General features: G+C 34.3%; 2 protein-coding genes across 2 annotated transcripts in view; both read right to left on the bottom strand.

Annotated features, from left to right (window-relative positions):
- The window catches only part of LOC146747708 (uncharacterized), a 32,177-nt gene extending 12,503 nt beyond the window's left edge, over positions 1-19,674 (bottom strand). The window contains exons 1-3 of the mRNA XM_085496556.1: positions 18,339-19,674; positions 16,329-16,509; positions 15,644-15,903 (exon numbers count right to left, since the gene is read on the bottom strand). Coding sequence (XP_085352682.1) covers positions 15,644-15,903; positions 16,329-16,509 — 441 coding nt within the window. The 5' untranslated portion in view covers positions 18,339-19,674. The remainder of the gene's footprint in view (positions 1-15,643; positions 15,904-16,328; positions 16,510-18,338) is intronic.
- LOC144358739 (uncharacterized) lies at positions 3,226-14,697 on the bottom strand. Its single transcript, XM_085496555.1, has 13 exons — positions 14,474-14,697; positions 13,398-13,529; positions 12,499-12,675; positions 10,897-11,033; positions 9,961-10,072; positions 9,258-9,341; positions 8,948-9,128; positions 8,704-8,793; positions 8,334-8,402; positions 5,631-5,679; positions 5,218-5,247; positions 4,881-5,068; positions 3,226-4,434 (listed from the first exon to the last, which is right to left on the bottom strand). Exons 1-13 carry the CDS (start codon positions 14,678-14,680, stop codon positions 3,785-3,787), a joined length of 2,106 nt encoding a protein of 701 aa, XP_085352681.1. The 5' UTR covers positions 14,681-14,697; the 3' UTR covers positions 3,226-3,784.
- Positions 19,675-21,413: the final 1,739 nt, after the last annotated feature.

Genomic DNA, 21,413 nt, shown 5'->3' with positions numbered 1-21,413 from the left:
TTATAATGACATGACAAATATGCAGACAACTAGTGGGGAAATTACACTTTCTGGAAATAACTGTACCCAAAATCGTATTTTTCGGAGACCCCGATCAAATTCTAAAATTGCATCAGCTCACAAAACTGCACTTCAACGTTCTGATTGGAATTTATCAATGTTCATATATCGAATCCATATCCTCTTTGTCTTTAAGAGAGCAAAATTGTACGCACCTGTTCCAATATGCGCAATTCTGTAGTAAATTGCGCCATGTATATCCCGTTCAATATATGGTTCTTCCTATAATAACGTACACATGTGCATCAATGTATTTAAATGCAAGCGACTAAGAAACAGTTTTCTAGTAACGTCCATTAGAATGTCTGATATTGTAACATATATTCATAGAAGCAGTCCTCCCAATTTGTCGATCTTTGTCTTACACAGTTTTCTAGCAAATACCAAATCCTCAATAAAAACAGTAGGATGGGTCAAATAAACATTATTCTATCCATGGTATGAAAAGTGAAAATACTCAAGTTTACCTAAGTTACTGCAAATGATGGTTTTGAAGTACAAAATAAATATTCAAGTTGCAAACTTGGGCGATGGCGCTGATTGGAATTGAAATCCTCATATTACAGCAGTAATTTATTGTTTGTGGTGACCGACTCAGAAAATAACTGTGTTTGATGTATACCTCAAATTATATTATGGTACGCACATTTACCTGATTGTATGACACAGACGTTTTTTTCTCTTATTTGTATATATTGTGTGAAATTTCAGTCAGAAAGGTATTTTTTTAAAAAAAATATAACTCACAACCAGAAATGGTAACGAAAGGCCGCATCAATTTATCATTTGCAAAAATACGTATTATATACCATTTTAAAAAAGGGTATTTCAAAAATAATATCGACAGCTACTTCAGTGCAAATGTGATATGAGGTTCATATTACGCCTGTCTTTATTGTGCATTCTACCTCCATTCCGAGATTATAATCTGTTTCATGAAGTGTACTTAAATTAAAAAAAAAAAAGTATATATGTGTGTTTGCGTATTGGGAAAAATGCACGTGGTTTGCTGTCTGATTTATTCCAGAATACCTCGATCACATGTTAAATTCACATCTGATTTTTTGAGATATCAGAAATTGGGCTATCAATATGCATATTTTCCAGGGCCGTAGCTAGCTTTTTTTTCACTAGGGGGAAGCAAATGTATTTGCGTATAAATGTATAAAGGAGTAGAAGTGTGCAGTTGCGCCATAAGTTAATGGCTATGGGGGTGGGGTGGGGGAGGGGTGTATCTATTTTTTGCAATAAAATCATCTTGATATATTTTATGAATATATACAAAACACGGGATATTGCAGTATGAACTTTAAAACCTGAAACACTTTTGTTCTATCTTCATATATAAGCAACTGTTTTACATTAATGTACAGGACTGATTAATACAATTGATAGTTGTACAATACACAGTTTATGTTTACAACTTTGGCGATAGCATATTAAAAATATTATATTATTATAATAAATCAAATCAAATAAATAACTTCTGGGGATGGAATGATGTAAAACAAAATTCAATCTGAAATACTTGAAGGTAACGTTTGACCGGCTGTGCTGGGTGCATGCGTCTTACCTGTAAGCGTCAAAGCGCTCAGTAATAAATATAAATAAAGTACCATGTTTTATTTCAAATCGTGTACAAACTAAATACGTGGTTACTCGAAACTTTTCTATTTTAAGGTTTTTTTTAAAAAAAACTCCCAAACTCAGGTTGCCCCCCCCCCCCGACTAGCCACGGCCTTGTTTTCAATATTGAACTAATCATGTCTGAAGAATACACCCCCAAGATCCGCCACTGTATCATGCAACTTAGGTAATTAACATGTCCAGATTTTACCATAAAACTATTCTGGGAAATGCCACAGAGCATCCATGAGCCAAGTTTCATTGAAAACTGACCAGCAGTTGAGAAACATAAAGACCCCCATTGTGTTCTTCACACACTTTAAAAAGCGTAAAAGCAAAACAGAAAATAAATCTAGATGCTAATTCATCAGTTCTATTATAACCAAAGTTGCACACAGGAAGTTGGACTATATTATGTCTCAGGAGTTGTATGACATCCCTCTCACAGGGTCTATCACAAACGGCTAGGAAAAGAACACAACGCATTGGGATGATGCCAGCAAGATATCAACCTACATTAAGATATTTGTGAAAAAGACTCCGAGATGGGGGTTACCAGAAAGACTAATTGCATATTTTGCACAAGGCATCAAATAGATTAGCTAAATTATGTTACATAAAAATCACAATGATAAACGTAGAGGACAGTTTTTATTCATATTTGTGTGATGTTTATGAAACACTATTAAACAAGTGTTGAGTACATCAAATAAGCAGCTTGACATGTTGTATACAGTAGTCACTTGACAGATTACATTCCAGATCAAGCTACACAACAAAATATTGTATTTGAACCGAATGCATTGTAAGAATAACCATCAGCAACTAAAGCTCAACACTTGCATATCTTATAAACAGGAGACTTCTGATGCTACATTTCATTATATTATTTTACATGGCAAAAGGTTCAAACAAAATGTTGATGACAATACAAGTAGGGTTTTGACGAAATACATGTACTATATTTATCTTAATGTCCCTTATAGAATGAGAAATGTTTTAATTTCAGCCAAATTTAACCTCATATCTTGAAAATTGCACTTCCTGGTCACATCAAATTTAACTTGGTTGACATTTCATGCTGATTGATAACATTTCTAAATTTGAACATAGTTGAACTCTGGTGACCTTTGTTATATAATATTATTCCCTTTATCATAGAATCATAAAAGATGCAAGAAAAGCTGGCTTTGTCCAAATATTTTGTACAGGTGTCTGTCATAAATTAATGATTCACCAAGACAAATATGAACTGCCTTATTATATTCATTGTACAACTACTGTATTATTTGAAAAGTAAAATAATAGTAGCTATCATGTTGCAAGCTCTGCTTTGTATGCAAATCAACTAAAATAGTTAGTTGATGTCCAATGGGGAGAGAAGTCACAGTACTGTTGCCTCCTGAGAATCTCCATGTTCAAACACAGAAATCTTTAAATTGATAACTTTGGACTAAAGAGATTTTCTATTAGCTTCAGATCTTGATCAAAAGTTTGGCACCTAATTCATGAGAGTACTTATATTGATTTTCTTACATCTTGTTTTCTGTAAAGATTTTATTGGTAAGTTTGCAAATGTGTATCAGACAGTGCATAAAATCTCCATGAGTTGGTTTGGAAAACCCAGTCTAGTATTCCCATGGGATTTGGGAGATACATTACCAATGATATTATTACAAGATTGAACACATACAACAATGCATATTTCCACTGAGACCTTTGAATGTGTAGCACCAGCGAGCAGTCAAGTAGAAACCGTCAAAATATTTTATCAGATTTTCCCAATTTTTGCATGATATCTTCATACAGGACATCTGTTGTTCATACTAAAGGAAGATTTTATACTGTTGAATAAGGTGACCAAGTTTGATAAAGTTTGGAATAGAATTAGTAAAGCTATTGTGCACACAATAACAATAATTAACGAAAACACAAGACAGATTTTTTCCCCTTAATATACATTTCCTTTCCATCTTTGATGATACAGACAAGTCAAAAATGATCAGATAAAAATTATTTGAGTTATTGTAACCATAAAAACCATTAATTGAGCTTCGAAACATCATTTTAACAAGATTGACACTCGTAATTTTTACATTTATGCAACAAGTAACTCATACTGTGCATCACTATCGCTATCACTACTGGTATCACTACTTTCACATTCTTCAATGTCACTTTCAGTTACTAGTTCTTGATCAAGGTAGAGAGAAAGATCCCCATACAATGGATCACTTTCTTCAACTACTTCTTCCAGATGGTATACTGGTTCATGTTGTGTCAATTCACTAACTATATCAATGTTCAGGTCAACAAATGGACTGAACATTTCCGTAAGACTAGCAACAGTCCTGCCCATACAATTGTATTTGTTAGTTACTAACGCGATACAACCCATATCATATCCAGACTCTACAGTTTCACGAATTTCGATAAGCCAGTGCCAAAGAATACGACGCTGGTCATGGAAAAAGTGAACAACCCTTTTCATCTCTTCCTGGCAAAGAATAACTTCTTCCTTTGCACGCTGACATTTTAAATAATCAGTAACAAGCTCCTGCTTTGTTGCTGCAGGCACTTGTTCAGATGAGCCTACATTCCACAGTGGTGATTCTGTGTCTTTAACCTGCTCCAAGGTCAATTCATCACGTTCCCCTCTCACCAGATTATATTTGATAACCAAAGACTGCAACTTTTGATTTGCCTTCTTTATTTTCTTTGACAGCCTAATGGCGACTCTTTGTCCATCTGTGTATTACAAAGAATAATTTGAAATATTATACATGTTTAAAATTTGAAGCACGGTAACAAGCCAAACATGAATAGAGTTTATTAAATTAAATTCAGATCCTATTTAGAGTCAAATGCAAAGACTAATTAGATTAATTAAAAGAAAGGTCAACGCTGATGATGCTGATGGCTATGTAGCAGCAGTCAGGTACACTTGTTAAAATAATTATTAAAAAAAATACAATCATTTTAATATGGCTTATAAGCATTAGGGGTACATTAAGAAGTGCAATGATTTGTTGTGTCTGCTAAGGACCACAAACAACCAAGAAAAGAATGATGACCACATAATATGAACAAGAATGAAGCTCTAGAAAATAAAAGTCATTATCAGAGTCAAGTATGTAAGGTTATAGTATATAATCTTTATTAATAACTATTAAAAATTTAGGAAAATGATTTACCTGCATATTTTTTCACAAGTGTCAACAAATATTTTCTTTCCTTAGATAGTATAGAAATTTGAGAAAAGATGTTGTTTTGAGTTTTCCTCTTCGCACTTGACAGCATAGTAGTATATATATCAGATGTAATGGACCATCGTTCTGATATTCTACACTTCTTCTCATGTTTAGTCAGCATCTCTTCCAGTCTATAAATATATATTGACAAATATTCTAATTATTTTTTTCAAGAGACACAAACATTTCAAAGAAAATAAAAGGCAACGGCTACATAACTCAAAATATGGAAAAAGTAGTTTATTTCATTATGTCAAGAGGTATTAAAAAGGTCATTTACCTGTCAACCTCATTCACCATGTTAACAGAACTGAAAAACAAACAAGAACACTCTTTTAGATTTAAAAACGAAAACAAACACCAATACAATTAAATGTTGCCAGGTTAAGGTGCTGTGCATACAGTTGCTATGATGGGAAACAGCAAATCTCTGGGTGTCTCATTTTGAAAAAAGAAAAAAGAAAGAAGTCTTGTCACAAGCTTTCATAATTCCTATATGTATTCTGTAAAATACAATAAAATAATTTCTTTTTCACTTATACAAGGCATCCCAATAAAGTTTAACCTAAATATTATAACACAAGTTGAGAGAAATTTAATATAATCTCTCACCCTCGCTAAACAACACTCATAATGTGACCAACTCCAGCACCCAACTTTTCAGAATACAACACAAAAACTGGCTGCACTCACCTGAACTTGTTCAAAAGAAGGGCATATTCCTCTTCATTCGTTAGCTTTTCTGTTGAATTTACAGAGACCTCAATTATTTCAATATTTTTCAATGCAAAATATTACAGTATATATATATATATATATATATATATATATTTATTTGTTTGTTTTGTTTTCATAGTGAGGAAAACATAATGTAATATTAAAGAACAAAAATTGTATTGCATATTATTAACAGCACAAGTGTAGTATAAATACAGTGTTAACAGCATGGGTGTAGTGTAAATACAGTGTTAACAGCACGAGTGTGGTGTAAATACAGTGTTAACAACAAGAGTGTAGTGTAAATACAATGTTAACAGCATGGTTGTAGTGTAAATACAGTGTTAACAGCATGGGTGTAGTGTAAATACAGTGTTAACAGCATGGGTGTAGTGTAAATACAGTGTTAACAGCATGGGTGTAGTGTAAATACAGTGTTAACAGCACGAGTGTGGTGTAAATACAGTGTTAACAGCACGAGTGTGGTGTAAATACAGTGTTAACAGCACGAGTGTGGTGTAAATACAGTGTTAACAACAAGAGTGTAGTGTAAATACAATGTTAACAGCATGGTTGTAGTGTAAATACAGTGTTAACAGCATGGGTGTAGTGTAAATACAGTGTTAACAGCATGGGTGTAGTGTAAATACAGTGTTAACAGCATGGGTGTAGTGTAAATACAGTGTTAACAGCATGGGTGTAGTGTAAATACAGTGTTAACAGCATGGGTGTAGTGTAAATACAGTGTTAACAGCACGAGTGTGGTGTAAATACAGTGTTAACAACAAGAGTGTAGTGTAAATACAGTGTTAACAGCATGGGTGTAGTGTAAATACAGTGTTAACAGCATGGGTGTAGTGTAAATACAGTGTTAACAGCATGGGTGTAGTGTAAATACAGTGTTAACAGCATGGGTGTTAGTGTAAATACAGTGTTAACAGCATGGGTGTAGTGTAAATACAGTGTTAACAGCATGGGTGTAGTGTAAATACAGTGTTAACAGCATAAGTGTGGTGTAAATACAGTGTTACAACAAGAGTGTAGTGTAAATACAATGTTAACAGCATGGGTGTAGTGTAAATACAGTGTTAACAGCATGGGTGTAGTGTAAATACAGTGTTAACAGCATGGGTGTAGTGTAAATACAGTGTTAACAGCATGGGTGTAGTGTAAATACAGTGTTAACAGCATGGGTGTAGTGTAAATACAGTGTTAACAGCATGGGTGTAGTGTAAATACAGTGTTAACAGCATGGGTGTAGTGTAAATACAGTGTTAACAGCATGGGTGTAGTGTAAATACAGTGTTAACAGCACGAGTGTGGTGTAAATACAGTGTTAACAACAAGAGTGTAGTGTAAATACAGTGTTAACAGCATGGGTGTAGTGTAAATACAGTGTTAACAGCATGGGTGTAGTGTAAATACAGTGTTAACAGCATGGGTGTAGTGTAAATACAGTGTTAACAGCATGGGTGTTAGTGTAAATACAGTGTTAACAGCATGGGTGTAGTGTAAATACAGTGTTAACAGCATGGGTGTAGTGTAAATACAGTGTTAACAGCATAAGTGTGGTGTAAATACAGTGTTACAACAAGAGTGTAGTGTAAATACAATGTTAACAGCATGGGTGTAGTGTAAATACAGTGTTAACAGCATGGGTGTAGTGTAAATACAGTGTTAACAGCATGGGTGTAGTGTAAATACAGTGTTAACAGCATGGGTGTAGTGTAAATACAGTGTTAACAGCATGGGTGTAGTGTAAATACAGTGTTAACAGCATGGGTGTAGTGTAAATACAGTGTTAACAGCATGGGTGTAGTGTAAATACAGTGTTACAACAAGAGTGTAGTGTAAATACAGTGTTAACAGCACGGGTGTAGTGTAAATACAGTGTTAACAGCACGGGTGTAGTGTAAATACAGTGCTAACAGCACGGGTGTAGTGTAAATACAGTGTTAACAGCATGGGTGTAGTGTAAATACAGTGTTAACAGCATAAGTGTGGTGTAAATACAGTGTTAACAGCATGGGTGTAGTGTAAATACAGTGTTAACAGCATGGGTGTAGTGTAAATACAGTGTTAACAACATGGGTGTAGTGTAAATACAGTGTTAACAGCATGGGTGTAGTGTAAATACAGTGTTAACAGCATAAGTGTGGTGTAAATACAGTGTTACAACAAGAGTGTAGTGTAAATACAGTGTTAACAGCACGAGTGTGATGTAAATAGTGTTAACAGCATGAGTGTGGTGTAAATACAGTGTTAACGGCACGAGTGTGATGTAAATAGTGTTAACAGCATGAGTGTAGTGTAAATACAGTGTTAACAGCATGAGTGTAGTGTAAATACAGTGTTACAACAAGAGTGTAGTGTAAATACAGTACTTTACTGTCATACTCAACATATTCACCACCCACTTTCTCACCCGAAAATTTTCTGCAATTTTTCCTATATTTTATTCAATATTTATAAAAATGATTTTGAAGACAAAATCTGAATTAATTTTCAGTTTTTACTTAAAAAAATATGCCTTTTTTGACCCAATCTCCTGAAAGGAAATAAATAAACAGGACTATTTAGTTAATTTGTGATGAAAATAGGGAACTGGTGGTGAAAAGGTTATAGCCTCGTTACAGAAGTTGTTTCACATGGAGCATTTTATAAACAACCAGCCATTACCTTTCAGTAGAGTTGAGTTATACAGTGATTCTTCTGAAACCCATCGTTTAATGCAGTCTGCATCAATGCCTATGTGTATAGATATACAAATGTCATTAATTTGATTTGCTTTGCTTTAGTGCTGTTTGTATTTTATAGTAATGATAAAACACACTAGTGAATAAGACATTGGTTACCATTTTGGCTAAAAAGTTATACATATCAGGTGTGCTTTTTGACAATGGCTTGGTATGCAAATATTGGCTCTCCTGAAAATAGCAATGCCAGCGATTAGGAAAGCTGTGCTATTAATATCTTTTCAAAATAGTATAGATTAGGAGTGTGGAGAGCATTGAGAATGATTTTATTTATATAACAAATGTTGACTAACCATCAAGCTTATGTAACATATTATTAATGTTTTCTTCAACATTTTTTATAGTAGCATATGCATTGTTCAGTTTTTTCACCAACAACTTTCCTGGAAAAAATTAAAACAGGTTTTTAACAAAAAGAAAAAGGGAAAGACAGAAGATTTTGTACAGATTTTACAGAAGTGCAAAACCCTGTGGTATGCCAAGATGAGCAATGACTTACTGCTTAATTAGATCTGATAAGAAAGTTAAAAAAATTACCAATTTTAGATTTTACTTTCATACCATGATATGAAAGTGCTTCTGTCAGAAGATCAACTCGGTTTTCAGGAGACATTTCTTTTGTGATAGATGAAAACTGTCCTAGGTAGGACCACAATCTTTCAATCCCCTCACCGTCAGTGAGACCAAGACCTTCAATTCGACGTGGGCTATATTTAAGCTGTAATTGAAATATTCAGATTATTACACCTATTCATACAATATTAGAGTACAATATTGATGGCATATGTATAATCATATTCTTGTTTCACCTAAACATGGCTAAACTAATACATTACATGGCATTTACCTGGCATTTCATGTCGTGTCCATAACAGTGAAATATTGGAACAGCAAAAGATATATTTGCTAATAAATCTTCTCGATTATTTTTCTTGAATGCAAAAAAAAATGCAAGCATCTTATTATATACTTGTAAGCAAACATATATTCAAAAAGTGTTTTGACTGTCTTTTTTCATGTAATATAAATAAATTTGATTAAAACTTATCAATATATGCGGGAGAAATGTACAAACAGTCTATTGTAAATAAAAAATTAAAGCGTTGACGGGCTGAAGAAGCCTTAATATGCACCTATCGATATTATTATATACATGTTATTTTTCCCAGAAAATGCTTTGGCCATACATGCTACATGCACAATAAGCAAGTTGATTGGTAAAACACTCATGAGACACACAAAAAAAAATTGCTGAAAATCTAAGATGGTGATCAAACCATGTGAATAATAATTTTTTCCCCCCATAATAAGGTTTAGTCGATTAATTAATCTGCCCAATTTGTACATATTTGTACATAATTTTCAAGAAAAAAAGAGAAACAAATCGCTAAAAAAGAGATTTAATGCTAATGACATAAAATGAATAAATCTGATAGAAGTACACTCAAGGTATCTACATAAATCATATCAAAGAAATTACTAAGATGATTGAAGATGATACAATTCCACTGTAAATGACACAACAAAATCCAAATTACACATTAATGTACCTTCAGATGAGATTCCAATTTGCATGCAATGTCATATAAAATGTGCATTTTCTTATCACCTACACCACCATGTAACAAAAGATTCTCTATTAGAAATACAGAGTATGACAATCTGAAAAATAAACACATAAATGATTTAATAATTTAATGTAATTCCAATTAAAACATAATACTGTACTTTGTTAGTAGCGCCAGGCATTAGTCAAACAATAGAGGTGTGCTTATGGTCAAATGTAGTTGTATATTAATGACCCAGCATACAGTTATGCTCGCCTCTGTCACAGATGCATTTATAATGCAATAAATTTGGCAAAGTTCAGAAAAAAAAAATCATTTTGTGCACGAAAAAGTTGTTTGTACATAATATGTTCTAAATATTATTAGATTACCATACTCTACCACTAGTATGTGTGCTTATGTAAAAGACTGATATTAGTAAATGTTCAAGAGAACATTTTGATGATGAAGTACATGTGTGTTTGTATTGGAGATGGCTAATAGTTTATCAGTAATTTGAAAACTATGTGAATGAAAAACACCATTGAAATTGCGCCAATTGGAATAGTTACATAGTTTGATTTTTAAACTATACGATATTACCTTTTATAATGAGTATGGTCAAGTTGATTCATGATATATAGAGTCAGTTTCAGTAAAATAGCATATCTAAACTACACTTAGAAGATATATTTTTAATCTAGTCAGACAGACTCCAATGACCGAATTCACTCAAATATATCAAAGCAACTTGCATGTCTGAAAACAAAATGTAATCAAATCAATCAGAGCCAAGTATGACCACACTTTTGCATTGATGCTAGCCAACTATGTTTTAGAATACACTATCCATTGCATTATGCTGAACAGTAGATGTGCAAGTCATATTATGAACAGTAAACTAGATCTAGGTAAAAAAGTACCTAGGGATAGGCTCACCTTTCACCGTATTTAAGACTGAAGAAGTACTTTGGATACGTATGCCTGCAAACAGAACCAAACAATGCAGTTTCATCCAATTTTTTGTTTTTTCCTTTAGAGCGTAAACTACTCCCTGCTTGGAAATTATGACATTCCTAAAAATAAATAAAATATTTACAATAAAACAATATTAAAAAAATAAAATAAAAATATGAAACATTACAACAATTTTAACAAATAGTGATCATTCCCAGGTCTTCTTTGTAACATCACAAGCTAGAAAATCCAGTACATTTTTCAGCTTGCCCAGATAACAAAAACAAGTCATAACATAACACAGTCAATGTTATGAAGCTGTAGTAAACTAAAATAAATTTCTGTATGGAAGTTACACATCCTATCCAGTCCAATGATGTTAATGTCATAATAATTACATTACCATATTTGAATAATAGTAGCACATATGCTTTGAGTAAATGACAGCATTAGATATATTTGCTAATGTAAGTCATATTTTACTGACAAATTATACAACAAGCCATTGTTCAGAACACACTTCTCACTGCAATTAGCAGATATGTTATGCATGCCTAATACAACCATTGATATTCCTACAAATAAACAAGGGGGTGTATTATGATGTATACAACACAAATATGAGACAGGAGTATCAGAGATTAACAGTATGGCAAAAAAGGAAGAGTACCTACAATAGACCAAATTTGATTTGATTGTGAAACTAACAAGTCATGAATAATTGAAAGAAAGAAAAAAACATGTCAACAATAAACAAGAGGCTGCCAATCAGCCATTTTTATCAGATCACAAATGGAATCGTCACAGACATGCACTTCATCATTTTTAATGTATGACCAAATTTTACTAAAAACAAACAAAGTATATTAAAGGATACCACATTTTCAAATGAGAGATCTGATGACTGAAATAGCTCTGCTGGCCTACAAGAACATTGTGGTAGAAATGTTAGACAATGTACACCCAAGACAAAACATGGTTAACCAACAAAAAAGTAGTTCTGGCTGTTGAAAATATGTCAAGTTCACCAAACAAAATGTTCACCAAAATAATGTACACCTTAAATATCAATTCAAAAATTGAATGAATATGACAGAGCATGTTTATGATAATACATTTAAAAAAAAAAATGACTCAGCAATCTTGGATCAACACTAAACCAATGCATATGCATATGTTCCACATAATGCATTAGACACATGCAAAAAATGAATGGATTCAGTTTGGAAGGTTCTGAAATAGGACTCTGGACAGACACTAAATATTGTTCCAACGGGGACTAATAAATGAATTATTTTATGTGTCCTTTTATAGAAAAAAATGATAACAATGAAAACTTGTGCAAGTCAGCTATCTTGATCCATAATGTTATATATTATGGCCAGAACCATTGGAATGTAGACATGTGATCTTTCTCCAGAAAAGAACAGAACTCAAGTCATTTTTAAGTTGAATTGTGACAGATGGTATCATGGTTTGGGTTAGGGTAGCCAACAAGTAGACCATCAACCTTATATACTGAGCTGAGCCACATAATAGTTTTAAGAGTCACACAATGATAAAATAAAAAAATTTGGTACTTACATCTGTGGTGATATCTACACCTCTTAGGTTATACGACTCAACAAAAATGTCAACTTTATCTTGTGGCAAAAAGAAATAACCTTCATGTTTTGCTTTTCCATAAACACAGCCTGATGAGCGCTTTCTTACTAGCTGGAAATCAGCATCAATCGAATATACCAGGTTACCAGATTCTTTCTGAAATATTAATGGAATTAAGCCATTATAAATTACAAAGTTCATTTCACATTTTTACTGGGAAAGTAAATTTAGTGATTCCCCTGCCATCAACGAACTATAGTAGCAAAACTATTCTACTCTGCACATTATCCCAGAGCGTATGTGTATCACTTTAAGCTCCAGTCAATGTACCGGTAGGTCAAAGAATTGGATGGATGGATTCAGCAATGTCACTCATCTTCACATTAGATCCATCTGTTGTATCATCTAAAAACTTTTGAAAAGAATTATTTACATTCATGTTACCATGTCAAAAAATAATGAGTATTTGTAGCTTGCTTACAAACTTAATTATGTATTCATGTGTCAACGGTGATTTGATTTCAAATTATCTATGAGGCATGTGAAGGCAGTGAAAACAAGAAGAATTATGCAGTTTTTGCAAGTGAAAATGAACCCACCACAAACAGTCTATTTATGTTAAACGTTTTGCCTGAAAAGGTATTGACATAATTAACATGTTAATTGTTACAAAACCAGGGTAGAGTAGCCATGTTTGGTAACTGTGAGTGGAATATATACAAATTTCTGAGGGAAGAAATGTTTCAACAACAATTTTAAAGTTGGGATTCAATATTCACCAATATTTTGATGCATTCTGATTACCCAACGATTTAGTTAGGTGAAGAAAGAAAGAAATATCACTGGACATGCAGAAAATTTAAATAAGCAAAACTTACTGAAGGACAAGCAGGGCAGATGGTACCATTATCAAATTCTGAACAAACATTTTTGAGATTTTGTATGGTAAATATATTAAATCTGTATTCAGCTACAGCTTCTTGGATGAGAATCTTGTATACATCTTTTAACTGGGAAATAAATATAGAAGGAGCACAATACTATTAGAGACCTTTTGCACCCCTCGCCAAGTCATAACTCAGTAAGGAATGTTTTTGAGGGTGGCCTGACTCGAGGTGTCAATAGGGTGTCAAGTCACGACTTTGCATACTTCCCAGTCGCTCCTTTTGACAGAGCTCTATAAAACTTGTTGGAATGATGGAACTCTGACCTCTAGTTCTTAACAGAAGAGTGTGTCTAAGCCAAGTCAAAGGCTGCAAGTGAACTCTGAGTCAGTGAGCCCACTTTTAATGGGTGGGTAAAGAATGAAAAAAAGCTGAGAAAATTATCCAACAATGATGAAGTTGATAAAGTTATTTACGTATGGTTTCTCCAAGAACAGTCAGAGGAAACTCTGTGGTCCCATCATCCAATGCAAAGCACACATTATCGCCAAGCAGCTCAGAGGTGAACTTTGAATTCGAGACTAGTTCAGGGTAGTTCTGGCATTGGCAAAAAAGACATTCAAGACAAAGCTTGATCTGCGGACATGCATGCAGGGATGTTTTTCAAAAACGAAAACATACTATAAATAAATGTGTCAGTGTGTATATTGTGCTTTTATCCATTTGCAATGCATATGGACCCTTCCACAAAGTAAGCAGTTTTTGCTTGGACTCAGGGTCACTATAATAATATTATGATTGTTTCTTGAACATTTTCATTTTATAAACTGTAACCAGAATTCAGCCAGGCACAGGAATGGGCATATTTGGTCCGAGGTTTTGTATAACACTTGCACTCTTGCACAGTGAACATGGTCAAGAAGTCGCAGACCAGATTAAATTGTTGACCTTTTTTTTTTAACTCAAACAATTCTAGAATCATACTGGTTAGTACTTACAAATATACGTTTTTGAGAAAGTGAATGAAAACCTTAATCAAAACACAAGTAGAATAAATATTTAAATTATACCTCATAAAAACTTTCATGGATGTCTTTGCACTTATTTTTTAGCATTTCTGTAAATGCTTTGACTGACACTTGACACTCCAGTTGCAGTAGCCTTAGTAGCTCCATGAGTTCAAGATCAAAAGCAACCTGTGGTTTTGTTGGTGACCCAGGCCAAAATCCATATTTTCGCAGCTGGACAGGTTCTTTTGAGCAGTGACAAAATTGCATCTTAACATCATGATGCCTTCCTAGAAAAAACAGTGTAGAGAATGGTTTAACCTATACAATAATTATAATAACCATGACAATCAGGCAATTAAACTAGAAAAGAAATAACTGTTCCTCAAACAAAGGAATTAATGGAGGAGTAGTCAGTTGGCTTTAACATTGGATGACCAATACAGTGAACCAATCAAATAAAAATATGCATTTTAAAACAACAAATACAAACCTATTTTATCAATAACCAATAAATTTCTTTGGTAGGTAGTGGAGCATTCACAGTCTTCGTCAACCAGGATGAATTCGGTTGGCACGATATAGGGACTGAAATACCCATCCTAGTGAAAAAAATAAATTTCCTTATGTATGCAAACAAGAAGATACATTGTACATTAAATCACTTACAAGTAAAAAAAGATAACCGAAGCAATGCATTAATTTTTGCATTTCAAGATGGTGCCATCTATTGGAATCCAATTTTTTCAAGCAAACCTGGGCAAAATGTCAAATATATTGCCATCTTAAAGGCCTAATGATATCTTAATGGCATGACAAACAAACATTATGACGATTACTCAATCCCTAGTTTTCACATTACATTTCACAAGACATTTGCCTGGTCTAGAGTCACTTTGCCCATGCAATTGTTTCTAAAACAATATTTCGGTAAGATATTGTTATTTTGATATGGATATTTTTAGACAATAAAAAATGTTGAAAAAACTATTGCCACTTTAACATACATCAATCAAAATCACATTAAACTGATTTTGTTGTAAAAACTGACGAACAATTTGTTTTCAAAGCATTGAAAAATCACTGAGGGGCTAAGGAAGCACACTGACACTATTTGTATTATTGTAATTGTTATAACTTCACAGTATAGTGACCTAGTCAAATTTATCTGGGATTAAACAGATTTTATCACTTCACTTGTGTATTATAAATTGTGCATGTAAACTAACGTACCTTCCACTGCTCACATACATGGAGCTGTACCATTGAATGTATAGTTTGACAACAACTCTCACAATAATAGGCATTAATACCACAATCCTGACAGCGTATAATTGTATTAATACAGTCCTCCTTGCACATTCTGCAAACAAAGGTTGATGGACAATGTGTCTCAATGGCAGCAGTCCTTAAGTCTCCTCTAATATTTTGCCAAGCATTGACTAGATTCTGTTTAGATGTCTGATATCGCTTTTTCTTTGTACACTGAAGAGCTGTTAAAAAAAGTTTTGAGTAGGACAAAACACAAAGATGTCAATGATCAACTATTAAATGTATGTACAGTAGCCAATTGAACATGTTATAATATAATATAATAAATTGTACACTGATTCAAGGTTTGAAGGCTTGAACTTTTTGTACATTACTTCACATGAAAAATTCTAGAAAATTTAGAAGGTACATGTAGTAATGAAATTAGTATGGTTTGTGGTATGGTAGTCTTACAGTGGACACTACAAGCAAGGAACACTAACAGATTGATAATTACCGGGAAATATTTTATTCTCAACAACTGTGTGTTTCCAGCCTACAATGTACAGAGATACAATATATTTATGCAAAAAAAAATACATCAAAATTTAATATTCGTGTTAAATATCAATAGTAGAAAGTCAAGCCTCTAGTAGTTTGTACTTACATGGATGATCATGAACATCACTACTTGCTTCTGGATAGTTGAATTCTTTTTTTCGTTTACCAGAAAAGCTGTTTCCAATAGGAAATGTTTTTCTTTGAGTAGAAATTGATGAATAGGTAATGGTCGTTACCTTTCTCAGGCTAGTCCTTTTTTTATGATAAACTGACTTTCTCCTAATCATCTAGAAAAGTGAAGAGATACAATTTTCTAATTAAAATTACAACAAGCAGACTGATTGTTGCAATACCATGGCTCACTCTCTTAGAAGCAAAGCACATCAATAAAACAGAATCTATTTTTGTAATTGATGAACTGTCCCGGGTGACGTAACAAAACAACTCTGAGTCCCACCCCAATGGGCAAAAAAAGTTTTTCCTGTCTGTCAGAAATTAAATTTTATATTTTCTTTGCATATTTTATTTATCATATTCATGTTCTGTAGAATTTTCTAGGGATTTTGAGTGTGTATTTTTAGCATATTACATTGCATGTCACAACATTTCTGGAACAATATTTCAAATGTCAAAAAACTGACGCCAGGATTAGAATATTTACGGTACCCTGCATCATTGAATATTAGCATACATGACAGTAGACATGAGCAACAGCTTGCATTGTAAAAAATTATTTTACACAAGCACATAAACAATATGCACAATTGTTTAACATAAGAAAATAAATAATAGGCAATCATTTTGTTAATTATTTGGAATTACAGGTATGTCACACAATGCATTTTCTATGCTTCAACAAAAAAATATTTAAACAAATAATATTTAGACTTGTGTTAAAATAATACATGGAACATCTGCAAAGAGGTGAATTAATATGTACTCTATGTGGGTACAACTAATCAAGTGATTTCTCTCAATCTACTATTGTACTAATAACTGAAAACTTCCATTGACCATGTCCAAAATACCAAATTATGTATACATGCTCATCAAACTGCATTTATAAATCTGAGTAAACCTTGATGTACCTTTAATAACAACTTCACTTTTTTCTTAATTCAATTATTTGTATATTATACCAGGACCTGGGTTTGTTTCAGTATCACCACTATAATTCCCATCAAATTGCAGCCCTGACACCCCTCTACAGTTTCCACTGAAATTCGTAATGGTAATATTCAACTTTTTGACCAGGTATTTCAGTAATGGCTTTTTATAATGGATGTAATTTTTACAGTTTAAAGATATTATACAACAACATTTCTGACCAATTATTACAAGATTTCAGCGTTAATTTTTCATAAAAAAAAAAACAGACTGTGGTCCATTTCTGTCACTGATTCAGATCAAGGTCGCGACTCACTGAAAAGCCTAGCATTACCATCTTTGGATTTTCAGATCTGGAGAAAAAATTATGTGCATATTCAACAGAGACTTGTTCATCAACCTGCAAAGTTTCATCGATATCTGCCGCAGAATTTCTGAGAAAATGTTAGAGATGTAAAGGAAGCGTCACGGACGGAAACCGGAAATAAGAAACTATACATGTACTTCCATTTTTAAGCTGCGCATGAAACGGTGACTAAAAATCAGTGTTTGAACAACATTGTCAAAGGCTCCCCACACAAAATAAATATTTGAACACAAATGACAAAATGACACTTCTGTAGTATTATGATATTCATAAATAGTGAAATATGGTAGGTTGGTTTTGCTTTCTTGCCAGAGGTGTTGACAGATCGCTGACATGTTAGACCATTCACAAAAACCCAAATCTTTTTTCTTGACATAAATTATTGCTCAGACTGAATTTACTAGTCCGAAATTACGGCAGTAGGCCATCTTATTTGCCGTTTTTTCAAGCAAAGAATCAATGCACTCTATGCACCCAATAATCACAGGGCTCAAACGGAGCAGTGACATCAGATGCAACTGCCTCTGGTGATGCCAATCAGATCGATTGTCCGAAGATTCGATGCCAACAAGTTCACGATAATATTGTGAATAGCGTATCTATCAACCAACAGACGTATGAGTGATTCTAAATGAAACTTACCTTATCACGTGCACGATATTATTTACGTTGAATAATACAAGCTACATGTAAAAACTGCAGTGCTGGCCGCGTATTCATTCTCATAAAAAAATGTAATACTAGTAATAAAATCATGGCGTGTTTGATCAGTCCTTCCCAGAACTCTTAGATTTCCCCGGAAGTAGAAAGACTGGAGACGTTTCGTGGCTGCAAACATATCAGTTGCTGATACTCCATTGAAGGAATTTTATTTTTGTGTCGTTTGGTACACCCAGAAGCACAATATCATGCGCACAAGTTTAAGTTTATGTTACACCCCAGGTACGGTATGCATGCAAACGCCGTGTCTTCGACTTCCGGGATGCACTCATTGCTTCGCTGGCTACCGGCGTCCTTTGCGAATGGCTTGGTGCGCCATGACACTTGAGGCTCCCGCCTTCCTCTCTTATTCATGGCGCTTGGGGGCCTCTAGGAACAATTGCAATGAAACGAATAACAAATGAAGTCCGGGGCATAAGGCTAAATCGCAGGATACCTATAATGATTAATCTCAACTGCCAGGAGAGGATTAAACCACTGTGGTTAAACCATAGACTAGTAAACGCTTCTGGACATATTTATAGATTTTATTTCTAGGGAATGTTCAGCAGAATTAAAGTTTTGTTCCTTCTTAATCAACCAGTGAATGAATTAATGTAAAGGAGAGCATATAGGATACTACCTCGAAAATATGAAAGGGTCGTTTAGCTCACACACGTGGTTGTTATGCCATATTTATGTACAGTTCAAAGTCGGCCGGTGAAAAACTTCTTGGTGTAGATAGCTATTTCTGAAATGCGGATAAACGATTTTTGTTGATTTTGTCAAAAGTAAATATAAATTTTATTATTAGGCTTGACGAATGCTGTTTTGTCAATTGTTACCACCAGAAATACAATCCCATACGGTACCAGAAATAACATTTTATTTTACTTTGAAGAACACTTCTAAGCATCAACGAAAGCGATCTATATAATTGTTCGTCGTCGTCAGTCGTCCGTACTTGGCGTCGTGTTTAAGTTAATAACTTTTAAAAAACGTTATTTTAACTATCAAAAACTATTGTATAATTTTATAGAATATCTTGAAATTGTTTCTGGGGTAAAAACAATATACAAGGAGTCAGTCCTTAAAAATGTGATATTTCCTGTATATGGGGTTGTACATTGGATGGGGTCAATCTTTCAAAAAGTGGGATATTTCCCGTATACGTGGCGTACATTCGGTGGGGTCAGTCCTTTGAAAAGTGTGATATTTCCCGTATACGAGGCGTACATTGGATGGGGTCAGTCCTTTGAAAAGTGTGACATTTCCCGTATACGTGGCGTACATTCGGTGGGGTCAGTCTTTTGAAAAGTGTGATATTTCCCGTATACGTGGCGTACATTGGATGGGGTCAGTCCTTTGAAAAGTGTAACATTTCCCGTATACGTGGCGTACATTCGGTGGGGTCAGTCCTTTGAAAAGTGTGATATTTCCCGTATACGTGGCGTACATTGGATGGGGTCAGTCCTTTGAAAAGTGTGATATTTCCCGTATACATTGGATGGGGTCAGTCCTTTGAAAAGTGTGATATTTCCCGTATATGTGGCGTACATTGGACGGGGTCAGTCCTTTGAAAAGTGTGACATTTCCCGTATACGTGGCGTACATTCGGTGGGGTCAGTCCTTTGAAAAGTGTGATATTTCCCGTATACGTGGCGTACATTGGATGGGGTCAGTCCTTTGAAGTGTGATATTTCCCGTATACATTGGATGGGGTCAGTCCTTTGAAAAGTGTGACATTTCCCGTATACGTGGCGTACATTCGGTGGGGTCAGTCCTTTGAAAAGTGTGATATTTCCCGTATTCTACGTGGCGTACATTCGGTGGGGTCAGTCCTTTGAAAAGTGTGATATTTCCCGTATACGAGGCGTACATTGGATGGGGGTCAGTCCTTTGAAAAGTGTGATATTTCCCGTATACGTGGCGTACATTGGATGGGGTCAGTCCTTTGAAAAGTGTGATATTTCCCGTATACGAGGCGTACATTGGATGGGGTCAGTCCTTTGAAAAGTGTGACATTTCCCGTATACGTGGCGTACATTCGGTGGGGTCAGTCCTTTGAAAAGTGTGATATTTCCCGTATACATTCGGTGGGGTCAGTCCTTTGAGAAGTGTGATATTTCCCGTATACGTGGCGTACATTGGATGGGGTCAGTCCTTTGAAGTGTGATATTTCCCGTATACATGGCTTACATTGGATGGGGTCAGTCCTTCAAAAAGTGTGATATTTTCCCGTATATCGGGGTTTACATTGGATGGGGTCAGTCCTTTGAGAAGTGTGATATTTCCCGTATAACATGGCGTACACATTCGATGGGGTCAGTCCTTCGAAAAGTGTGATATTTTCCGTATATATCACAGTGCAGTGTATACGGACGGGGTCACACTGTTGAATGGCGTGAACTCGTAGACACAAGTGCGCTTGAAGAGCGTGATTCGGACAGGATCGGGTGGAATGAACTCAGCAACACACTGGATTACGCTTTGCCTCCGCCCACTACTATAACATTTGACATTCCTCCTTGAATATCTGATATCTACATTATGATTTCATTGTGCTATCACTAGACAACACAACTGCTAATAGAAAAACAATATTGACTATCAAATAACTGCCATTGTATTCCCATATCTCCGTATCTGAATTAGATGTTTACATAATTACGTATAGCATACATGTTCATCGACTACAATGTAGGTTTATACACATATGTACAATGCAAGTGATAGTTTGTCAGAGTAATCCTCTGTAGTTGCAAATGACTATTATTATATCATGGTATAATCAGAACAATCACGATCTATTTGTTTTCACATTTAATTTCCTTATTACAGTAACTATTCTCATAATAAATGGTCAACTTTGAGTATGGCAGTTTGTTACTTCTGTATTCCACTACTCTGACAGAATTTGTTTAAAAAAGAATGATACTATGCACGGAAATTGTCTTTCGAATTAGTAAACTCTGAAAAGTGGAGTGTGCATTTTGTTATATTATTGTTCCATTTTGG

Source organism: Saccoglossus kowalevskii, chromosome 3 (genome assembly GCF_978046115.1).
Source record: "Saccoglossus kowalevskii chromosome 3, keSacKowa6.1, whole genome shotgun sequence".
Classification (NCBI taxonomy): Eukaryota; Metazoa; Hemichordata; class Enteropneusta; family Harrimaniidae; genus Saccoglossus; species Saccoglossus kowalevskii.
This window is presented reverse-complemented; position numbering and strand designations above follow the sequence as displayed.